Source organism: Gallus gallus, chromosome 5 (genome assembly GCF_016699485.2).
Source record: "Gallus gallus isolate bGalGal1 chromosome 5, bGalGal1.mat.broiler.GRCg7b, whole genome shotgun sequence".
Lineage (NCBI taxonomy): Eukaryota > Metazoa > Chordata > Aves > Galliformes > Phasianidae > Gallus > Gallus gallus.
In genome coordinates, this window is record NC_052536.1 from 24,035,432 (window position 1) to 24,060,137 (window position 24,706).

General features: G+C 39.6%; 2 protein-coding genes across 10 annotated transcripts in view; one reads left to right on the plus strand and one right to left on the minus strand.

Moving 5' to 3' along the window:
• EXD1 (exonuclease 3'-5' domain containing 1) lies at positions 1-17,045 on the minus strand. 9 transcript variants are annotated; one of them, XM_040701140.2, is made up of 12 exons: positions 16,403-16,652; positions 15,677-15,745; positions 14,656-14,707; positions 13,074-13,204; positions 11,307-11,374; positions 10,053-10,139; positions 8,820-8,924; positions 8,644-8,724; positions 8,302-8,445; positions 7,397-7,588; positions 1,708-1,785; positions 1-1,345 (listed from the first exon to the last, which is right to left on the minus strand). In XM_040701140.2, the coding sequence occupies exons 1-12, from the start codon at positions 16,437-16,439 to the stop codon at positions 1,181-1,183; spliced, it is 1,209 nt and encodes a 402-aa protein (XP_040557074.1). In that variant the 5' UTR covers positions 16,440-16,652; the 3' UTR covers positions 1-1,180. The 9 variants fall into 9 exon arrangements, with proteins under 9 accessions (XP_040557074.1, XP_040557072.1, XP_040557075.1 ...); XM_040701138.2 differs by having other exon boundaries at positions 16,310-16,652; XM_040701141.2 differs by lacking the exon at positions 1,708-1,785.
• CHP1 (calcineurin like EF-hand protein 1) overlaps positions 16,702-24,706 on the plus strand; it is a 16,981-nt gene continuing 8,976 nt past the window's right edge. The window contains 2 exon segments of the mRNA NM_001007930.1: positions 16,702-16,889; positions 21,120-21,192. Coding sequence (NP_001007931.1) covers positions 16,823-16,889; positions 21,120-21,192 — 140 coding nt within the window. The 5' untranslated portion in view covers positions 16,702-16,822.

The window sequence follows — 24,706 nt, forward strand, 5'->3', positions numbered from 1 at the left end:
AACATTTCAAACCTGTTTTATTTTTCTACAGTGACCCAAGATAAAAGAACTATGCACTTCAACTACAGAATACTGCTAAAGATGAGAAAAATACAAAAAGTGCACTATGAAAGATCAAACCTTCCAACTTTTTTCTGCCAGTTCCAGATATAAATATATCTGGAGTTTCAAAAACCTTATTTAATTACTTGTGGTCTAGTATTTTAACGAATAACAGACAAAGTACACTGGAAATTAATTTTGCCTATCTTTCTTGGGGAAAATGCTAGACAGAGTTTACACTAATTTAACTGCTTTCCCTTACTTTTAGAACAGATGCTTTTTGGCATACACACATTACTCGTATAGATAAGACAGTAACAGTACAACACAGTAGTGCTGACAGAGGTGGGTTGTAACTTTCTAAGCAGAATGCTGTGTTTGCCAGTTAGCATGCAGTAATTCTGTCTTGGCAGAAAAGAGCCTTTTTTTAATCTGTACACCTCTGCTGTTTTTGCCAGCACTGCTGTTCAGTAGGGTGTGATCTCCTGACCTCTCCTATTCAAGACTTGTCTCTTGGCATAGCTGTACTTATCTATAAACCAAGCCCACATGGGCTGGCCAGAACTTTTTTTTTTTTTTAAAGAACAGAACTTTTCCAAGCAAACCCCTTCTTATCTCAAACAGGCATCTTACAAGTTCCCCCCTTCACATATTTGGTTTGAGTGAGAGTTTTACATACCTGCAACAGTTGAAAACAACAAAAGCACCATTTCAGTTTAAGACAATAGTCTGATAATAGTCTGATAAAATAAATTAAAAGAAAAAGTCAATAGCCAAAACAGCTCATGGGAAAAAAAAAAAGATCTCAATACATCTTAAGAAGACAGAAATTTGGATTAGAGAGACCATCAACATTTCCCTTCAACAGTCTGCTCACCTGTCCTTGTAAAGAAGGAATTTTTGTTTGGTGCTTCTGCATGAGGAATAGCTCCATCTTATGTCCTCACATACATAACAAACTTATCAGGTTACCTGCACTGAAGATTTTTACAGCCAACCTGTCTGTTGGTCTGAGGTTCTCCTACAGACTTGACACTTGTTTGTGATTTTCTTCCATTCACTGATGAAGTAGATCCTGACCGTTGAAGGATGTAGTTTGACACACTGCTTCATCTGGGGGAAGACAGTCCCTGTCATTTCAGAGGGTTTCATCCTTCTGTGGATTTCTGTCATTTAATTCTACGACTGGTCTGATCAAAAGACCATCCTCGTTTATTCTGTACTCCTTCACTGCTTTCTCCCTTCGCAGCTTCTGGATGTCTGCCAGCTGACGCAGCTCCTTTGGCAGCTCTGTGCAATTAGGCTGATAAGGAAAAAAGAAAAGAAATAGAAACAATACATATGCATACACATGCTCTACTTTCATTGGTACCAGATAAAAGCTTCCTCTGTGATTCGGCAATGAAACAGAACAATCATTTCTTATTACATCCACAGCATGAATTAACTACCTGCTTATACAAACACTATCTCAGGGGGAAGGAGGGGGGAAAGACTCCATCCTCTCTCTCAAAGGCAGCCTAAAGGGAAAAATGTTAGACCTACTTTACTGTTTATGCCTTTATTATGCAGATCTTCAGGATTTAAGTGATATTTTGTGTATGGGATTAAGATTTCTCCAGAGATCTTCTGTACTACTAAGTTATAAAGCCCCAAAAGACTTACAATCAGTTCATGTTTCCTTGCAGGAGTCACTGCAAAGGCACCTCTCCTGGCTTTTCTCCAAATCATAGTATTTCTATCCTAAACAAACAAACAAGCCTCATGTAGAATAGTAGTCAGTAGTTTGTAAATCAATGGAACAGCTGCCTAGGAAGTTCATGAAAGGAAATGCACTTCTTGACATGGTTCTGAGCACTTCATGAAACACCATTCAAAACATTACGTTCAAGGAACTGCTATTTAACAAGGATTGCAATGCTCACTGTGTTTGTAGAAACATCAAAAAAATTTGCCATTGCTCTCATCCTTATAAAGGGAAATTACGTATAAATAAGAATGCTTGCTAACAAGTAGGAAAAGGCAGCCAAACAAATTCAATCCTATGCTAGCATAGAGACAGCTTCAAGATAACATACAGGGAGCACAGAGTAAACGTTACTTAAAAGCAAAATATGATGGAAAGCAAAAGGAAACAGAGGACTGCAGAGATGGGCAACAGAGACTATTCAGCAACCACCCTTCAGTAGAGTTGCTGCATAAAAATGAAGAAAATAAGGATGAAGTCGCAGAGCAAACAAAAGGCAGGCTAGAAGAAAAATAATTATTTAGCACAAGCGTAAGAAAATGCATTTTTAAAACTTTCTTTAAACCTCCAGAAGCACATAAACCATCAGCCATACTACTGGGCAAAGCAACAGCCAGGACACAAAAATAGCAGGGGAACAAATGCAACATTTTTTCCCCTCCTTTGTTTAATATTGAAATACATAGCAATTCCAACACCAAAACCACTTATCTACAGTGTTTCAGAGCATGGTATAAATATTTGTACCAACACTTGATAAACACAAACAGCAAGGTGCATGTCACCTAAGATTCCTGAAGATGAAATAGCTGAACAAGCAACTGTAGCAACTTGCTTAAAACTTGCCCTGATACTCAGAGATGGGAAGATGGTAAATATTTAAAGAAGGTCCATAGGAAGATACAGGAAGCTACATGTTGCTAAATGAGATGCCCCTGTGAGCTCACTGGCAGAAAGACTAAGTGCAGAATGAACAAATACACAGATAGGATACGCCAATAAAGCGTTATCATAGCTTTTGTAAAGGGAAGGTATGCCTCTCAAAACCTGCATCTAGAAGCTTGCACAGATGCAGAGGACAGCCAAATAGTACAGAAAAAAAATAGCAGAACACTTACTTGGAAGCCCCACTCACAGTCTGTTTACCCAATTGAATTTATACCCAGCTTCCTGCATGCTGCAGCATCTATCCTACAGTCAGAGGTAACCTATGCCCTCAATCACTTAAGGCCAAGCCGCATGAAAATTCCCTTTACAAGATCAACATGTGGGGCCCCCACTCACATGCCAATTAGGAAGACTTATTGTTCAAGCATACAATTTTATTTACAAAGAGAATAGATCTTTCTGCCATCACCTGCCACGAACATGCATCTGGTACTATATACTGCACCGCATCCTATCTACTGCAGCCTTACCTGAAGTGCATAGGGAATTAATTTCTGCTGCACAGGGATAATGGTGGTGAGCAAAAACTCTATGGCTCCAAAGCTCTCCTTGTAAACTGTTACCACTCGAAACACTGCACTTTGTGTGTATTTGCTTCTCAACACTGGTTCCCAGGCAGTATTTCTTTCTTTGAATTTAAGTCCTACACATCAGAACACAGCGGTATTTCAAAGCACCCAATCACACAAAACACATCTATAAGGAGAAAAAATTTAATATTGCTTCTTTCCTAGCTCTTTTCTAGACACAGAGCTACATAGACATAGTAGCCCATAACTTCATGCCTGCATCCACAAGGAGAACAATTACTCCTGGCCGAAAGTCACACTGAAAAATACAAGAAACAGCATAAATCTTCAGGTTGGGAAGTCCAGGCTGAATTCTCACTTAATGGTGATGGCAGATTATCACTTTGAGAAAGATGTAGAAGAATGCAGCTGAGGACTTTGATAATGAAGTACTGGAGGTCAGAATTTACTGTTTCACAGCTGTTTTGAGGGTAGAACATTAGGTGCTTAGGAGGAAAGGTCCACTACTCCGAAGATTCAAATTCTCCCCGCAGGTGGTGACACACAAAACCACAGAAAGCATCAACATACAGGAATATCTAAAACTGAAGATCAGAGAGATGCCTTTCCTTTTCATTTGGCCCACAGCCATTCTCTTCTCCCAGTACTATATCAACAAGAGTGCTACGTTATCATTTTTTTGGCAGCTGTGGTCACTGGAAATGCTTTCCTGTTGCTAACAACTGCTGACAGAATGCTTCACACTTATCTTTTCTGTAACTCTTCCCCAAAAGAAGCTCTTGTTCATGGATTTGCATCATGTCACCTTTACAGTACATCTCCCCCAACCTGGTGTTGGAGTTCACAGGCCAGCTACTCAGTGCATCTTCTGTTACTGCTGAAACAGCTATCAAATGACAGAAGACTGCACTCAGCCATCCAGAAGCAAGGTGGAAGGAAGTCTTGCCAGAAAGATTGCCCAGAAATACTTTGGTTCTTTGCCATTTCCAGCAAAACATTTAAAAAAAAAAACAAGGGGAAGAAAATATGGATGAAACCTCAATTGAAACCAGCACTATCACTGGTGACAGCTGTAATTTCTCATGAAATTTACAATCTGTGTCAAAGATTCATTTACATACTACTTGCACAAAGTACGTAACTGCTACTTGTTCTGCTTATCCAGGTTTATTGCTGCAAAAGCTATAAAATATCACTGATCCATTTTTATTTGTACCAGATTACCTACAGCTTCTGATAATCTAGGACTTTGTTCTCATCCAGTTCTTCACAAAAACTTTACAGTAAGGAAAGTACCAGCTTCTGGTGAAATAAGCTGCAACAAAACCAGCTCACTCACTAGCAGTCATGAATTTTCAACAAACAAGGCAAAATTAGGCACTGGTACCTGCAGTTATGCCTAAGTCTGAAAACAAGCACTCTTGAGTATATCCCAAAGCCCCCAGGATGTTTTGAACTGGCAGGAGTTCTGCATGTAGCTGGAAAGTGCTTCCTGTATTCTGCCACTACTGGGGCCTATTAGGGTACACAGGAACTTCTCACTGAAGAGATTTCCCTGGAAAACTGACTATAGAGACTTGGCATACAGAGGCCCAAAGAATGGGGAAGGTAATTATATTCAGCCTTATTCACACTCATCTTTCCTCACCTCTTACTAGATGAAGTAACTCACAAAGGCAACTGCGCAGGCTTGGCTTTCCTCCATGAGGAGGCACACTCACTTCTTCCTGCTATTTCCAAGATTAGGAACAACAGAAGGCATGTTCAGTATGCTCCCAGAGACAGAATCCCCCAATCAGACAAGTTGCTAACTGACCCAAGTAGTTATTGTTCAACATTGATTGTTATTCAGTATCATTCAATTTACAGGCAACCTCAGACTGGAAAGCCAAAGCATCTTTTTCACCAAGTATATCCTGATACTGTTGTAATACACTATAGTTGTTGGCATGATGAATTTCTGGATTCTGGCAGTGACCCAGGAGAGATCAGCAGGATGCTACAATGCTAGTACAGGCTGAAGTTCAATGTTTGACACAGTTATATCTAGATCTGTGTCTGTGAGAGGGGGACAGCAGGTCTACTAGCCCGAAGAGGTTGGGGGGAGGAAAGGGAAAAGGAGCAAAGAGGGAAAGAAAAAAACAGTGGCAACAATCTGAGAAGGAAAGTTTGCTAATTATAATAGCAGAAATACAAGCTACTGGGATTGATGCTACTAAATCAAATAAATGAGCCTCTGAAAAAAATGAGGTTCGTACTCTGATCCACCAGGGATCAAAGGAAGAGTCAGTCCCGTGACTTCCAGTCAGTTTCGTCTTTCCCACCAACAAGAACACAGAAACAGAACAGCAAACTTTTCTGGGAGCTGTAGTACCTCTCTTCTGAGACTCCCAGTGCACTACACAATGTGAGGATATGGAATACCAATAAGAAAAATCATAAAGCCAGAACAACAAAAAAGAATACATCTAACTAAACCAAGGAGATTTGCTTGGGTTTTAAATATATACAAGAAAAAAAGCTATTTGATTATATAAGTTTTGTTTGTGTGATTACCTTACAAGATACAGAAACAAAATGATTAATAGTGAAATGATGGTGAAAATGGCTCCTTTTACTGTCTATTCTACAAGGTTCTTCTCCAATGTGCTATTAAATAGGTCTTCAAAACACCATTTGAAGTGCTCAGGATCAAATTAATTCCTTGTCTAAACTTATGGAGTAAGTGGATTTACAAAAGAATTGATTTCAGATACCATTTAAAAATTCTCCAAACAACCCAGTGCTAAGGACTATTTTATCCTCATTTCACTTTTTAAAGATTGCTTTTTTCCCCCTTGTATCCCTCCTACTTTTGTATGCATTTACACTGGAAATCCAGATGTGAAGCTTCCCCCCCTGCCTCCATGAAACAAACTCCTGTTATTAAAAACTAAAAAAAAGCAAGTACGTTTATGTTTTCAGATCTACCTGTGAAGCAACTGTGACCTCTTGTGGTTATGTAAATTCATCTCCTACTGCATCCTTAATAATTGGATTTACTGTTCAGAGCCTTTATATAGTACCCAAAGGATTCAAGTCCAGGATTGAATGCTTTGTTTCGCCAAGAAAAGAAATAATTTCATTCTTTAAGACAGATCTGCACCCAGTTTTCCTAATAAATATCACAAAATACTTCCAACTGCAAAAATGAGGTAGTGACATGACCTAACCACAAATTAGTTCTGCTCTGTCATGATGAATGAGGATGTCTGACCATTTACCTTTTTCTTTATTTCAACAGCAGCAATCTCTTTCATAGCCACTGCAATCCCTGCTATGATTTCTTCAATAAAGACACTGAAAAAGACCACACCAATACAGCTGTCTATTTTGTTTGCACAGGACTGATCTTTCCACTAGCAAAGAAAGTCAAGTTCCTTAGCCAAAAAAATCTCATACCTCTCCCCTTTTAAAGATGACCAAGGAGCTACAGAAGAGTCCACCACCACACAAAAGCCACTCCAAGATACCTGGAAGTGTATTTATGAGACAATAGTACTTGATCTACATAACTAACAACGAGAAATGTTATCTAATTTTATTTTTAGATAACTCAGAGCAGAAATCAGGAAGAAATACAAGTCTTGGGCAACAAAAGACAACATTTCTCAAAAACAACAAGTACATTCAAAATAACTCAAAAGTAATGATGACATGACTGGAGAAAAATAGAACAAGTCTTGGGGAGTAATGTCTCCTACCAAAATAAAGCAACTGTCAACTCCAGATAACACCAATTCACAGCTGCCAGACTCTTTTCATGTTTACACCCACCCACCATCCACTGAGCCCAGAAGTTCTGTGTCAGACTAGATTGAACAGAATGCATATATGCCTGTGCCTTAAGGGTTGTAGCCCACTATCTGCAATACAAACTTATGGTGGATTTATGCTAACAGACTGACTTGAAATGCAGCTAGATAGATGTAGACACCATCACTTCTGCTACCAAGCACCAAAAGCAAGATGTGGCATAAAGCAGGGTGTACATCTGCAGAAGATGAAAAGGCTTCAGTTAGGTCTTCCAGTGTTTATCCATATAAGCCTTAGATCATCTCACTGAACTGAGAAACAAGGACATTCCTACCTCCATGCTCCCAAGGTGATCTTCAGATCTGTTCTGTGAAGTATTTAAGTAAGCATGTACCACAGCTGTGAGGTCCGCCATGAAGTTATCCATTAGAGATGAGTGCAGTAACAGAAGGCACATAGCCTTCAGAGCAAGTACTTGAAGCAGAGAAGCTGGAAGGGGTCTCAAGAACCACGTATCAGGATTCTCCTGTGCATCCCAATGCAAACAAGAAGTTACTTAAGTAGTAAGAATTATAACAAAGCTTTTCATCACATTCCTCTGCTGTTGAATCTCCAGGTCCTGCTATCTACTTTAGTGCTACTGAATGCTTGGAGCTTCTAAGGCCATCTACATACAACCCTGCAGATATCAGAGATGAGGAGGTTTGGGAGGTGGAACTGCTTAAAAACAGCAAGAGGAAAAAGCATACATCTGTTCCAGTATTTAACACTAGGTTCTCTCTTGTCTATCTGCCTGAAACTAGGTAGAATTCCAAACACATGGCAAATACCACTGAACCACTACACTAATTTTTCCACACTAGTAGCACCAGCATGAAGTTTCCTCTTTCCCTACTTGACTCAGGATTCATTTTAACCAATTTGTCATTGGACAAGGTTTCAGAATTGTTCTGGGTATCATATTATACTTGACTATTCTTACAAGTTAAACAATCTCTATTGCACAAGTTGTTTTTCTTCAATACTTCAGTTTCAAATGAACTATTGGGAAATACTAGCAATACTAGAAATACTGCAGTTGAAGCTTGCAACTGTCTCCTAAATGACTATTACAAGTGACCTCAACTACAGCAATCCAACCACTAAACAGTGCCACGCTACTAAAAACTAAAAGTCTGTAAAGGGGCAAAGCACAGCTCACAAGTCAGTTTTCAGAAGGTGCCTCACTAAATCACCCACCAAAGCCATTTGCTGCTTGCACTTCATGAGGGTTTTCCATTTGGAAGGTATCCTCAAGTGCTGCATCAGACACTCCTGTAACGTGCAAGTGCGGTGTGGAAAGAAGCCACCCGTTGCCACTGAGAACTGCAGAACATCAGCAACCTGTGATGGAAGGTATTCATATGTTATGACCACTATCTGTTAACCCAAAGCAAAGCAATCAACAGCCAACAGCAGTAACTGCATGGAATGTTGTTTGCTTGTTTCCAATCCTGGTTTTATTCATTTTGCTCTTTCCAATAAGAGCAGGAACAGACTGCAACATCTTGTCTGTTCCCAACCACAATATCTGAAGGGTACCTGTGTGTCAAAGACATTGTCAAGAAGTACGCTGTACTGGTGAAAGAGGCAATCTGAGATCCAACGGCAGTCATGCATGACCTGCAGCAAGAAAGAGCTGTCAGACAAGTATGTGCACAACCACAACTTTTCTGGTGATCAGGACACACATATATACACCCCCCCTCCACCCTTACCTTCAAAATGTTTTTATCTTCTAGCACAGCTTGTAATCCATTTCTGAAAGCTTGAGGTCCCAGAAGGAAGATATCAAATAGAAAAACATGGCTTTTTGTTGCTATCTACAACAAATTGAGGTGGCAAGATGAGTGAGGAACAAAAGAACAATGGATTTGAAGGCAGGAGAAAGTGCACTGTTACATACAATACAATCTGTCACGTAAAGGCTTATGTTAAGGGGAGCAGGCTCAGTTTCCTTAATGCTAATGTATGAGAAAGTCCTCCTTTTTTCAGCCATGCAGAAATGCAGAAGCTAGAAAGAATGATACAGTAGTCTACTATACACATTTTAAGCCAGCATTTTGAGACATATCAGAAGTAAACTCTAGCTGAAGTACTCCAAACAAATTCCTACAGCTATTATGGTGACATAACAGTTGACACCATCAAGCAAAATTCTCAGTCATGACATCCCTTTTGTTTTCAGAAACTGCTACAAAAAAATAAAGGACATAATTTTCCACCACATCATTCCAGATAGAAATAGTTTAAGTTTTATGGCCTATGCACAAACTCATGTCTGAACAACAGCTGATAAATTCATCCACTAAGCCATGCCATAGCAGGTGGACACTTCTGCAAGTTTGAAGTACAAAACTCCCACACAAGTTTTTGCTTTGGATTAAACATGCTCAGTCCTAAGCCTATTTAAAAATAAACCAAGGCACTTTTGAGCATATTGAACAATACTCCTTTCCATCTCTTCAAATATTTATAACACATCAACCAAGATATTTTATCTTCAGATAGATTTTAATCCTTCCATCTAATCCAGTTATATTAGCATTACGATTAGGTGGGCCGTGTAGCTATTTAATAGACAACAGTTGTACTATTGTAATACCTCTACCTCTATTCAAGTAAATATAGATGGCAAGTCAAGTAAGTTATATTGTTTTTACAAGCAAATGTCAAAGATATGCTACATTATTTATATTTAATAAATCTTATAATTTATGCAATATATAAAAACTACTCTATATTAAATATAGATTACTTATTAGATTGCCTTACAGTGGCATAATTGTTTCTGCAACAGGTCTTCCATAAAACACTTAATTTGTCTGGAAGAAAAATTCACATCCCTTCACTAAAACAGTTATGCAAGTCTTAAACAATGACCAACCCCAAAATGTTTCCCAGTTTTGCTACTATGTAAGGGCACTTGTTTGAAAACATCTGCTTCTTACCTGAAGCCATGAGAGTTTTCCATGAGGACACAAATTAACACCTTCTCCAACAACACTGATAACATCTTGTTGTTTCAGGTGCAGCACCTATTGAAAAACAGGCCTAAGTAAATAGTGCCAGAGACTAATAGGCAGTGAGACCAATAGTAAGGTGGGATTTTTCTGGCCATGACCCAAATTTAATAAATGTAAATATAAATCACAAACAACAAAACTCAAGTATACAGGGATCCAAGAGAAACAGACTGTATCAGCCCAGTTAGAGACATGGCACTACAGAAGTAGAAACAATGATAGATTTAAGAGATCATGGATTAACTAAAGAATATAGACTCTCCTCAGCTCCTGTTAAGAAATTCTCTCAAGTAGGTTGTAGGAACTTCCTCAGGATCACAAAGGAGGTATTCCTTTTGGATAAAAAGGATAACTTATCTTCTAAGGTATAAAAAATGAAACTGTTACTCTCACAGACACTACAAGTTCCCAGACAATTAAGATAAACTAACCCATACTGCACATGCAATAAAAAGCAGCAGAAAAAAGCCAGCTTCCTTTCAAGCAAAAATTAGATTCCTCTGCAGTCAGGGAAACCTTCCCCTGTGGTAAAAGGGCTATTTTATCCAAATGTGCACTATACATATCATAAGTAATACCCAAACCTCAGCTGATTTAGCTGCAAGACAAAATGGCATCAAGGACATATGGCATTGCTGATCTAATTCAGACTTAAAAACACTATTAGGTTTAATAAGTCTATCATTAGTTCTGAAGCAAAGCCTTCCTACCAAATTCACTGATGTTACATACGATTTGAAGAAAAAAAGCCAAGGTCCAGGCATCCTGAAGTGCCAAATGCCCATAACAGCAGTGCCAATTCCCTCTCCAAACACCAACAAATCCTGGTACTGTTACCTTTTTAAGTAATTGTTCATTAAGTAGCAATACTGACCCTTCACCTCAGTTCACAGCTGATGCAGATTCTGAAAACCATAACCAACAAGCAATGATATCTGCTGCAAACTCTTTCCATGCATGTGTGTACAACTTAAATATACCTTAACACCACCAAGGATACCATTTCTACTCAACTTAAAGAAGCCAGTTACTACTTAAAACTCAAATTTCACTACAGCCTGCAGAAATGATTTCCAGTCTACGACCCCACATAGCAATGCTCACAATTCTGTACTGACAATTAGAACAGGGAGGCTTTAAAGTCATATACACCGCATGAAAGCTTCAGTTAATACTCACTGCTGGGCCAAATTTCTCCTGGAAACAATCAATAACTGTATACTCTACTTTCTCTTCTTCCTCCTTCCCTAAAATGAAATTTTAAAAAAAGATGGTTTTTTTTTTGCTTGAACAAACTCTTACGGATGGTATATATTTTAGTTATAATGTCACTCTAGTTCAGCAATTCAGCTCTTATCTCTCTACTTCCCGAATACACACAAACAGACCATAGAATAAGAATTACAGATCACAGAACAGTTTGGTTTGGAAAGGATCCTAAAGCTCATCCAGTTCCAATCCCCCTGCGGGAGGCAGTCACCTTCCACTAGACTGGGTTGCTAAAAGCCCCATCCAACTTGGCCTCAAAAACCTCAAGGGATGGGGAATCCACAGCTTCAGATTACTGAACTGTTCGCTTCAGATGCGCACAGTCTTCAGCATGAATCTAAATTCTTACTTTTCCATGGAAAAAACGATACTCAAAAGTTGCAGTGGGTATTTTTTTTTGCCTTTATGATACACAAAGGAAAAAGATTTCAATTAATGAAATTATATCTGTTAGAGCAGCCCTAATTCCCAGGCATTCCAGGGAAGGTGAAAGCTTGTAACAGTGACAGAACAAGGATACCACAGAACACCAACAGGTAAATGACTAAGAGCACTAACAGAATCTAAGACAGATTTCAGCATTTTTGAACACCTGCCTAACAATAGCTCATAAACAGCTAAAGAAAGGCTTTCAAAAATTCTCCCTTCCCCCCTTCACACACCCACAGCAGCACAGAGACACTGTTCTGAACTGAGATATCATTCAATTTCAAAGATAAGGCAAAATTTTAAAAGCATGTCAACCTTGCCCATTTTCTCCCCCCACTTCCAAGGTAAGTACAGGTAACCTTCTTTTAGCCTACACAAGCAATGAGTGCTTGTCAAGGCTCTATAAGAACAGTGAGCCTACTACTTCTTAGATCTATACCTGTGGTTGTACATAGAGCAGGAATCACTCAACCAATTCACCGCAAGCACCTTTCAAGCATAACAGCCAGCACAATACCAAAGAGCATTAGCCTTAATGAGTTTTCATTTACTTGTCATGCCACATACATTTCAGGGACAAGACTAAGATTAAACAATCACCAAAGACGAATGTTTACCAACTGAAGCACTCTGACTTATCCAAAAGATCAATTATGTTACTCTGCCACTTTTACTGTTGATGTGAACCACAGGATAAACATTCTTGAAAGCAGTTCTTTTGATGTCATGTACATATCTGCAGGCAAAAAACATGTCTGCAGATAACAAGCTCTGTGCCTGTCTGTCCATTACCATTGTTCTTGCGGAGCACAGCCTGCCCAGATAACAGGCAAGCCAAGAAACTGCAGCTTCTAGGGAAGATACTGGCTAACACAAACCAACTACACTACTTGACTGTGTATGGGAACTGTTGAGTCACAGCCTAAACCACTGATTGAGCACCTGAAGACCCACTCAGCCCTAGAAGCACAGGTGAAGGCAATTCAGCTGTGCAACGAGAAGGGGTGGAGCCTGGCTGCAACTCCCTTGAACCTTATCTAATAGCTGACTGCCACTGTGGAAGGCTCTTTCTGGAGATCCATCCCCTGGGGAGTTTCCTCTGCTAAGCTAGATCCTCAGAGACAGGCAAGCAATCTTTTCCCTTCCTTTGTAACATCTTCCCACCACACTGATCCTTTTGCCATTACACTTTGTAACATCTTCCCATCACACCAGTCTTTCTGTCACTACAACTAACATAGACTTTACCTGGGAAGGAGTTCATGTTTAAGCTATTCAAGGCTCTGAGCTCCTTCTCTAGGGAAGCACATGGAGAACAGCCCAGGCTGCCATGCACTGTTCCTGCGTCTGCTCCTTTGTTCTCTACAGCTGAAGTACACCTGCAGGAGCAAAACAGCCATACATACATAGCATAAAGTAAAGCATTACATTTCAGTGGGATTGGATACTTTAACAAGGAAAAATTTTTCATGTAATGCCATCCACCTGCATCCAACAACAGCTACATATGAAGCAACTTCCTAGTCATGTGTGCCCAATTCTAAAGGAAGAACTTGAAGCTATTCAAACATAAGCTCATTCTGCCCACCAGGACCTTTATTTTACATGAAATTTGGGATATATGTCTAAAAGTAAAAGGTGAAAACAAACTGAACAGATGTTCACTGCAAAGCTCAGCTATGAAGGTTTCAAGTGAAAAAAGAATTACAAGGAATGAATTGCCTGACTTAAGCTCAAGACCCCCACAGCTTGAACATCTGCAAATCTTTACACTGAATTCATGATAATTAAATCATGGATCAGATGTTATAATTGAAGGCTGGTTTTACAAGTTCATAAATATGTAAAACAGTTATATCCACTGAAACTTCACTATACACAGAAGGTTATTTAATAACACAAATAGTAGCAAGTCAAGACCAAAGAGTTAGCAAACAGTCATCTACCTGAAATGCATAACATATAAGATGTGTAATATCTACAACAGGACATTCCAAGACAGAGTACTACAGAGCAAAATATGGTTTACTAGTAAATATTTCTTTATACTGATATAAAACCATGCCACTATGATTATAGATCACCTGTCTTGCACAGCCCTATCTCAACATGATAAAACAAAACTCTGATCCACATTTAGATGTACCTGAAGAATCTTTCATCTAAAATGGTACAGTAAAGGATTAATTCAGAAATAAATCTGCTGTACAAGTGAGCATACTTAAGTATGTGCACATGCATATTTGTTCAAAACAAAAAAGAGAAGACAGTAGGAAGCAAGAAGGCCAATTACAATTTTATATGTTGGCTATATTTTAAGGCTGTTTGCTAGGTACCACTTCATTCTTGTCTTAAAAGGAAAAAACTATTCAGACATGGTCTTGCCAAAAGACTCAAAAGCAAAGCCATCTAAGAACCACAGACTGCAGGAGTTTGAAGCATAATTTGACCAGCTATCTAAAGCTGCATTGATCTAAGTTTCAGAGCAACTGTATAAACTTCTATATACAACTGCCCTGGAACTATTCAAAAAACATAGAAGAAATGTTCATGGCAAACTCACCCTGAAGCCACAAACAAATCAAGGAAATTACACCTAGGAACATCATTGGGAAGAAAAAAGAGAGATAATATGCTATAGCCTGAAAAAGTCTTTTAAGCAGTGGAGGCCTGTTACTTATCACCTCACTTACCACTTTTGAGGTAAAATACAAACTTGGCAAAGTTGGGTTTAAACACCAGTGAGACACTGAATGCAGCTGTTGGCCTTCCTACTAAGTACATTCCCACCCCATCTTTTATCATGAAAGGAAGAAATACTTCAACATACTCATACAGCACTGCTGTTCTCTTCTGTGAATCTGGTTCATCCAGCAACTCCACTGCAATAGAAGTAAACAATTTATATTCTGGTGCTGACCAGCAACTTTTTGACAGTTACTTCTCAAGAAAAAAAAAAGGAGAAATATACTAACCAGCATAGGACATGGCTATATGAGAAAAAAAACCTCAAAACAGATAAAATAATTTTAAACTCATTCTGATGTAGGAATTTACACAAATGGTCTGTAAAAAAAGGTATATTTCAGAACTGAAGCATTTAAACAAGGCTAACTAATGGCTTAACATCCCACCAAAACCAAAGTCAATACAGAACTACAGCTAATTACCTCACATACAATTAGGTATACAGGTACATGGGAAAAAGGCAGACACAGTTAAGCACTTGGTGAATTCAGTAGTTGCCTTCTAGATACTTCCTCCTCAGCTCATTGTTTCCAAAGCAAAGCTTTATAGCAGATGCGAATAGAAGTGCACAGGACCTTTACATACTAGGAACAATTTATATAAGCAATTCCATATTTTTATCATTAGTGAACCACAGAAAGGCTTGCATAAGCTTGTCATTTAGTGGCGATTACCTTCACCTGTGCAAGTAAAAAGCAAAGCCAAATTAACTAGAACATTTAGTAATTTTACTTCCTAGACTTGCACAAAACATAAGAACATAACAATGAATGTGTAATTACTCCTTCCACCTTCAGGAAGTAAACAGAGAGCATGTACATCTGAACTGATTAACTTCAAGCTGTTATTTCCATCAGTGGTCCTACTGAACTGTTTATTATTTTGACTCATAAGCTTTTATGCAGGTCACAAGACCTTCACAAAGTGATGAATTATTATTTCACCAGCAAAAAAACAGTGGAACAAAAGTTGTGTGACTTACACAGCACTGATTCCCCTTGGTTTTATTAGAAAGTTGTGCAACCGAAGAATTCAGCAGCAACCAAAATTGGACTAAACCAAATGCATGTGACCCCATGCCTCGGCACTCACTAAGGCCTCACCATTGACTATTTCTCGGCTGAAAAACGCCTTTACTCCTGGGGAGCTCCTGCCAGTCTCCAAGTTCTTCACTACAATAAGGGAGTAGAAAAAAATAGAGAGCATGGGTAAAAGCTTATCATTTGAAGAACAAAGTAAGATAAGAGGACCACGTAGTTCTAATAATTCAAAAAACCCTACCAATAGAGACTAGATTAAGTACTTTATGCAATATTTCTACCACTCTACAAAACTATTTCTGTACAATGGTTCTATACACTCAATTGAAACTCTGATCCGCTGCACTCAGGTAATCTCAAATTAGAAAGTACAGACAAATGCAGCTACTGTTATCTTAACTTTAGGGCTGTATTTTATTCATGCTAGTACCTGCTGGGGTACTAGCATGTACTGGGGAACCACACACCCACTCCATGGTCAGCCAGGCACAGCTTTAGCTACCTATAGGCCACAGCCCTGCTGGGCCACGCTGACTCTGAGCCAGCTTACTTACAGCAAAATGAAAGAAACAAACAGAAGCCATCAGTCTATGAGATACCACCCCACCACCAAGCAGGTGGAAGGCTGAGGCATACGATAACCCCACACGATCCCCTCTTGAGTCAAGGGACACGAAGACCACTACCAGCCCCAACCTGTGTGCAGCAGCAGAAGGTCACAGCTAGGATTAATGTGGTGCAGCACACCCTGGAAAACGCCACACGTTAAGGTGAGCTTGACGCTCATACCCAGGGCGGCCTGCAGGCGCTGAAAGTCAAAGGCCATTATCACCACCACAGTACAAACTGATACCACTCGCCAGGTAGCAGAGGCGCCAAGGCCCACTTATAGCGCACGGGGGCGGGACTTCCACGGCCCACGCCCAATCCCGGGGGAGCTCACCACAGGGAGACGGCGGCGGGAGCAGCCCCGCGCACAGCACGCTGGGAGCGGTAGGCCGCCTCGGCTCACCTCACTGACGCCGGCCGGTCGGCCGGTGCGCAGCGCGCATGCGCGCGGCCGCGAGGCGGTGAGGGGCGGGCGGTGGGGCCGGGCCGGGAGCGGCGCCATAAGAGGCGTGCCGCCGCCTGCCTCCTTAGTGCTGCTGGGTGCCGCGTCGGGCTCGGTTTGGGAAGCCGCGGTCGTGTTGCTGCCGTTTAGTTGCAGCTATGGGTTCCCGAGCGTCTACGCTGCTTCGGGATGAGGAAATCGAAGAGATCAAGAAGGAGACGGGCTGTGAGTGTGGGCTGGTGGGTGGAGGCTGTTCCCGGGTTGGGAGGCGTCTGGGCCGACGGCGCTGGGCTCTCCTTACGGCTCCTGGGACGGGGATGGGAAGGCCGCGGTGCTGCTGGCTGCGGGAGGCCCGTAGGGGCCTCTCAGAGCTGGGGGAGCGCCGCCGGCTTCACTGCGGCTGGGGGCCTTTGCTCTCTCCTTATGTAGTACTTTTTTTCCCTTAGTGTTAGTTGTTGTGTCGTCAATACTGAAGCTGAGGCTATTGAAGATACAGAGCACCTCGTGTAACTTGTGGAAGTCTTGTGTTGAACAGTAATAACGAGAAAAGTGAATTCCTGTATTAACTAATAATTGGGAGAGTGTTACTGTAGTTGTCCCTTAACCCTGTGCTGTGGGCAGGGCTGTCCCCACCAGCTTTAGCTGCCCCGGGCTTGAGCCCCTTCAGTGATGGGGCACCTACTGCTTCCTCAGTGCCTCCCCACCCTCTGGGAGAGGGGTGTTACTAAATTCAAAGATTGTTTTCTGCTCGTGCTTGCTGGATTTTCCTTGCTCTGTAAAAATACTTCGCTTTCTTTTCAATTGAAACGTTGTCTTGTATATGTCTTAGGTAATAGTTTATTTGTGGCAGGGAAACAAGTGGGTCCAGAAAAGGCACACAGAAGAACTAAGATAGTATTGGCCAATGTGTTGGACAGCTGAGTGAGTTAACATACTTTCCATGATCCTTTCCCTATGTCAGGTGAACTTTGTACAGGAGGGCTATGATAAACAAGTGGGAATGTAAAGGTCTGCTTTTTTAATGACAAAAATCCATGGTGTGGAGGTGGCCTCACTGTTTAATATGCTCATAAAAAACAAAGCTGAAATCTGGAATGCTCTTCCAGGAAGTTTGATTTTTTTTTTCCTTCCTGGTAGTACTTGATTTATTATTGATTCGTTTCAGTTCCTAGAGTTTTATTTCTTGAATGGCTATATAAATTGAGATGGTTAATTGCCTAGGAGGTCATGTCTATACAGCCCATCAAGCTCCAGTTCCCCTCTAAATGCTTTACTTAAATACCCATCTTATTGGTTTGTGATGAGGAGGTTTAAAATCTATAGCTTGAATTTACTTGATTTCTATGTGTTTTTATTGCTTAGTTTTATCTGTTGTAACATGCAGTTTGGTTAATCAAGTATTACTGATATTCTCTGACTCATGCTTGCTTGTGAGTTGTCATAAAGTGCCTCGTGAACTTTATCAAATTCTTTTTTTTCCCCCTCCAGTCTGTAAGTGGAATCTAAGAATGTATTTTCCTCTGCCTTTTCTTCCTATGTAGACAGATGGAAAATTCCATCCAGCTGTAGAACTGTTACATGCTTCACACAGGTGCAAATACTTATGCAGGGTATGAGATAGAAGAAATACAGGACTCTGAAGTTATCTGGAACAAAGTTTGCAGGAAGAATACTAAAGTAGTATTACTGAATAGACTATCTGATCATTTGCTAGAAACTTGATGCTAATTATACTTCACTTGTTAAAGAGTTTGAGAAAGGGACTTCTTGAAATAAGCAGTTTGGCAGTACTACATGCTGCTCATAGACTGACGTGGTAAGTTCTCTGAATTACTCTGTCTTGGCTTCCTTGAGAAAAATGTCTGCTCCAGTTCGTCTGGAGTAAGTACAGAAGAGCAAACCTAACATTTAACTTACTGGAATGGATTCAGCAATCCTTTTGATTGAATTTTATATAGCACAAAACTAAATAGCTGACTATACTAACACCAGTGATAAGCTATATGTTAATGTTTCTTAGTTGAAGAGATGAAAAAGATATCTTTGTGGGAACTTGAAGCACGGTCTTTCATAAGCCATACAATAACACTTAAATCTCTTGAATGAGATTTTTAAATTCAGGGTGAGGTTCTGTATTACGTATTTCTTTATGTTGTGATGGAAAATACTAGCATAGTACGTTTAGAAACATCTGCAAAGGCAGTGCTCCCAGGAACTGGGGACTAATGTGCCCATTAAGACTTGTGCTTACTGGCAGATAACCTCCAGTCTGAGAAAAAAGTACTTTGTCACTTCAGTAATCACTATTAAGAAAAACAGCTAGGATGTCCAAGATGTTGCTTGTCAGCATTCTTGCAACCTCTTTGGAAAGCCATTGGAATGTAACAGTGTTCAAACCCTTTGGTTCATACGCTTTGTTCCCATGCTTTGAAGCTGTTCACCTAAGGATTAATAATAAACTAGCATTTATATGAGAACTTAGGAGAATTATTTTGGTGGTAAGAGGTGATGGATTTTCTTACGGTTATTATATGTTTAGGAAATATGTTTTCATATATCATAGAATAAAGGCAGTGTCACTGTTAAAAGATGCTTTAAAAGAAAAAAAAAAAAACCTGAATCTGCAATGCTTTTTCAGGTTTGATTTTTTTTTCCTCTGAATATATCACATTCTTTGATATATGTGGAAATTGATAAATATCGTGTGTTTATATGATCTTGTGCTAGTGTTTTGGTCACGCTTCAGCATATCTAGTTACTAAAAATTTTCTAACTATTTTAGCAAAAGTAAAATAGAAGATACAGCTACTGTCTTAGAGGGCTTGACTTAAACTAGAAGGGCCTTAATGAGAGTATTATAAAGTCATGTTTCAAGTAGCTTTAAGTCTTAGTTTTTGTTTATAAGAAGCAGTCTAAGTTGCAAACCTTGTTCTGGTTTTCTTTTGATCAGCAGGGAATTCTTTTGCCTGAGGATGCTGCAGCTTTCATGAGGGCTGAGAGTCAAATAGGGAACTAGGAAAGAGTGCAGTGCGGGATCTGAATCATATTCCTTTGTCATATTGCTATGATATGCGGTTTGTCCAGTATGATATTAACAAACACCTTATCTCCTGTCAATATGTGCCAACTCATCATATTCTGTTATGGAGGTGTTCCAAAAATGCAGTTGGGTACACTGACTTGAAAATGGGAGATAGATGGATTGAAAGTTTTTTTTACTAAAAGTGTAACCCCAGGATACTCACTTCATAATCCAGTGTTATGATTGCATATATAGTATCTAAAACAATGAAATGTAGGTGTTAAAGTCTTGAAAATAGTTGTATCTACTTTCTGTGTGTTGCTTAACTTGAAATTGAGCAAGCTGCCCTATTTGATGGGAGAGAAGTTGTCCTTATGTGGAACTGAACAAGTTGCCCAACCCAGCACAAAGAATGAAGGTTGCTTAGGAGACGTGAAAAAGAACAGTTGTTGGCAGGTCATCTTAGAAGAGGGAGCAGTTGAACCTAAACAAATAGACTGGAGAAAGAACAGACCTGATAAAAATAATTTTACCTCAGTTGTTACAGATCAGACAAGTGCTGTGCAACCTGTTCCCAAATAAATTTTATATGTGGGCTGGTGAAGGCTTTTAAAACAATTCAATCCAAACATTGCAGTATGTGCTAGTTCAACACTAAATGAAATCACACCTTTACTGAGCAAACATTACAGCTCAATTCAGTCTTATTTCATGTATTGACTAACTTGGTGTGAGGGAGCTCTGAAAAGCCAACATATTCTGTCAGACATTCTTTAGTTTTACAGGAATTAATATTCTAGATAGATTCCCACCTGTTCTGACCATGGACTCCTCTAAGGAGCTGCACGTCTGGTACCTTTGGAATGCCTAATATTTTGGTAATATTTATGCCATTGTGCTAAATTTAACAATTGGCCTTGGAATATCTCTTGTAAATTGCAGATTTAGTCTGCAGTGGTTTTCTTCGTTCTGCTTGTTTTGTGTTCCACTTCACTCTTGAACTTGTTTAGAAGTTGACTTTTCAATTTCGAACTCATTGTCCTAGAAGCCTGCAACATGCTTTGGTCAACCACAAAATGAATAAACTGTTTAGATTCAGACAATCCTGTAAAAGCAAAAAAAAAAAAGTGATCAGGTGTCAAGCCTAGTCACCTTCTAGGAACAATACTTTTCCATCTAAAGGTGGGAGGAAAGAAACCAACAGGAAGAGAAACCAAAAGAAAAGAGAAGTAATGATGCTACAAGAAAGGTCTACAGTGTCTTGAATGATGTGGAGAAGACTGGTGAAGGCTGTTGTTGAGATAATTTCCAGCAATAAAAGAAATAAAGAAAATACACTGGAACCGTGATTCAAATCTCCTGGCAGTGTAGTTTGGTGCAATGGGGTGTTCTCCTGCAAGGAATCACTGATGTGCTTGTTTTTTTCCCTTCAGTCTCCCACAGTCAGATCACTCGCTTGTACAGTCGCTTCACCAGCCTCGACAAAGGCGAAAATGGCACTCTTAGGTAGGTACTCATACTAATTTGTCTCTTTCTGTTGATGTGTCTGTAATGGTGACTTGCTGTTGTGGGATGTGTGCATGTGTTTTTCCTCATGTGGTGAATCACTGAGGCTATTGTAACAGGTTCCTTCGTACATACTGTCTGCATGGAATTTCAAACTTTTATGTAAGACCAAGAGAAATCTGATTGCTGGACTGAGTAAAGGTACTCTAAATAACTGTTATCTTTACTGTAGAGCTGAAGGTTTGGAGTAATTAATACAGGAAAGCTCACAGTTTCTATTCAGGGTTTAACAACACATGTTTAGAAATGTTGAACCATATTTTTTTTGTTTTGTCACTTCTTATAGTATGAGCTGTTTCTAGTTTATAGATAATTATTAAAAGAACTGTTCTCCTAGGTTATCTTTATCCTGACTTTCAAAAGAAAGATATGTAATTAGAAGCTCATGCTCTCAACCTATGATGTCCTGTGTCTTTAACAACCATGTCTGTTAATATGCTAAAAAATAACATGAAAGTGCTGGAACTAAGGTACTGTGACTAAACAAGTACTCATTTGATTCTTTCTTTGTAATAGTAGCTAACAGGGAAAATGTGCAAGATATTCCAGTGCTGTACAAAAGTGAACTGGTTAGTTGCAGTTTGTAGTGGTTTCACTGCTAGCTGGTAGCTGTACTCTACCTTGCTGTTTTCTCACTCCCTCTCCTCAACAGAACAGGGAGAGAAAATGTGATGGAAAAAGGCTTGTGGTTTGTTTCTTTTATTTTCTCACTCCTCTCTCCTAGCTGCTGTTGTGCAGTGTTTTTTCCCTGGTCTTAAATATGCACTCACAGCTGTAAACAGTGTTGCACAGTGGCTCAGATTTGGCCTTTAATATGTCCTTTGAGCTGGTTGGAGCTGGCTCTTACCTAACATGGGGCAACTGCTGTGTTCTGCTAACAGAGGCCCCTTGCTACCAAAACCTATCCCATAAGCCTAATACATGTTAAATAAAAATGAAGCTTAAATCTCATCTACAAAATATTTATCACTTTGATTCACTGAAACTGCTGGAAAGCATTACCTGTTTATTATATAGCATGTTACTGGTTTGCTCTTTATTTACTTGACTTATTGTAAATTCTCACTGTATTTGATTGTTTACTGTTCTACTGATGATGCCTACTGATGTCTAACAGATGAGTTGCTCATAGTTGAGCATGCCACAACTGCTATTTTGCAACGAACATAAACTGGTCTAAGGCTGTACTGCAGTTGGAAGTCTATTGCTTTTCTGTATTGATTCTGGTGTTCAAGGCTTATCTTTGGAAGCTAATGTACATCTTTGAAAACTTGCCAAAAGAATGAACAAAAAAGGAATCTGACCTGTTTACAGACAGGTTTTGCTTCACATCACTGTATAGCCACATGTTGGAACCGGTGCAAAAGGAAGCTTGAGACAATGCAGGACAGAGTGGGAAGAGGAAAGAGACCTGGTAACGTAGTGTACTGGTCTGGTGGGAAGGGGATTAATTCTCTTCATAGCTATTCCATTGCTGCCAAACCTCGTAAACATAGATTCAAGGATCACCTGGGGTTTTTTATATGATGTGATCTTTCAAGTGTGGCTGTGGAATGGCCTATAAAGCTAGACCTACCTATAAACCTGTCTAGGTATAAAACTACTTCCTGCCATTTATGTCCATGACTCATGCAATTCCTTTGGGTGCCACCGATTGCCAACTTCTCAGTTAACGTTTAAGTTATGCTGTCCTGTTCTGTAAACAGGACTAAGTGGTTACTTTTGGTTAAAAGTACACTTCATCCCCATTTGCTTTGTGTAGATATTTTTAACCTGACTCCAATCATTTGAACTGTGGTTGTACTGTAAGTACGTGGACTGGAATAGCTGAAGGGATGGCAAAATGGAGTGTGGGAGTGGAAACAATTGGGATGGGATGGGCGGGAACTTCTTAAGCCTGTCCTGTCACTGAAGCTGACGTATCATAAATTGTAATGCTGCTCTTGTGACAGCCTAGCTGATAATCTGTAGGTAGAAATACTACTGATGTCTCCGTTGAATTACTTGAAGTGAATACAAACAACATCTTCAAAATCTGCATGTGGATTTTGTCTTTGGTTAAAGATGATGGCATCCAGAACAGTCCAGCACAACTGGAACCTGGATTTATGCACATACTTTCTCAATTCCTCCCTTCAACTTTTATGGACTCAGTAGGTGAATTTAAAGTTTTATAAACTTCAAAGAGATCATATTCAATTTGTGTAAGAGGAGTAGTTAGTCACATATTCTTTGAATGACGCATATTGCTCAATGGTTGGTTTCATGGAGTTAAAATACCAGGAGATGTTTTACTTTCTTTGTTGAGAAATCACATGGTACTTGGGAAAGGAAGTGAAGTTCATTTGGAAAAATCCTTAAGTGTGCAAGCTGTTCTCTTAACGTGCAGTCTTGGTCTCTGAGCACGGCCATCTCCCAGCCATGGCTGTCTTAGAGTGGCATTCAAATTTTGAAACCTGTTATGGCACTCACAATATGTGGAAGCAATCACTAAGTTTAAGTAATGGAGAAGTATTTCCTGAAAAACAGTGCTGGGGTAGTGGGTCAGAAGCTTAGCAAGCATGGCTTCTGAAATACTGATCAAAGAACTTTTTACTTCTGGGTGAGCAAGAAGTTACTGTGCTTACTGCCATCTGACAATTTTGAAGGAATGTTGTTTTTTTCCCCCTTGTTTATCTTCTGATTACAACTGCAGCAACTAGTGAAATGCTATCAGTTCTTCAGAAGTGTGGAGAAAACGTGGTATTTCTTTCATTTTCTTAAACAAACTTGCCAGACTGATTTGTGCCATATGAATGAAAGCAGGCTGTAAAAGCCAGGGTAATTATTGTCTTTTATTGTGTTGTATTTTAATATTGTGGGAAGGAGCCTCTCATATAGAGTTAACTTCTGCAGTGGGGAAATTGCATTTTAAACACTTCAAAAGTATTTTTTTTTTTTGCTGTACAGCAATTGGTTTAGCCTGGCAAGTTGTGAAGGAGGGAAGGCAAGTGTTCTGAAAGCTGATGTTAGAATAGACATACTGTGCATTTATGCAAATTCTGCACTTAAAAATGCTGTTCACAAGACTGTGTCTCTTGTAGAACTTTTAGAAAGCTTTCTGTGCTGAGAGAAGGGTAAGGAGTGTCAGGGCCATCTGCTGACCTTTGTCAGTGAGTTGAATCCGTTGAGACTGAGAAAGTTCTAAAGCTTTTCTTAATAGCTCCAACTTTTAGTGCAAGCATTAAAAACAGCGTATGAGCTAGCTCTCTGATTATGGAATTCTTTCTCTTTGCTTAAGGGAATGTGAAGGGTTTCTAGCTTTATCTAAAACTGACAAAACAGGCAGCATATGGATTTGGATTGGTGAATGATAGGTTACTATAACAATTCATGCTTCTGTCCTTGACTGTGCATTCCTTTATTTATACTGCTTTCTGTTGCTTTTCTTTTAATTATCTTTACTTCTGGCATT

Excerpts from the sequence above, each read along its gene's own strand:
- EXD1 (XM_040701138.2), bottom strand. The coding sequence starts at position 16,439 with ATGGCCTTTGACTTTCAGCGCCTGCAGGCCGCCCTGGGTATGAGCGTC. Across the intron at positions 14,708-15,676 it reads CAGCCGAGAAATAGTCAATG|TGGAGTTGCTGGATGAACCA; the intron begins GTGAGGCCTTAG and ends CTTCTATTGCAG. Across the intron at positions 1,786-7,396 it reads ATCACCTTGGGAGCATGGAG|GATAGAAATACTATGATTTG; the intron begins GTAGGAATGTCC and ends TTGTTTGTTTAG.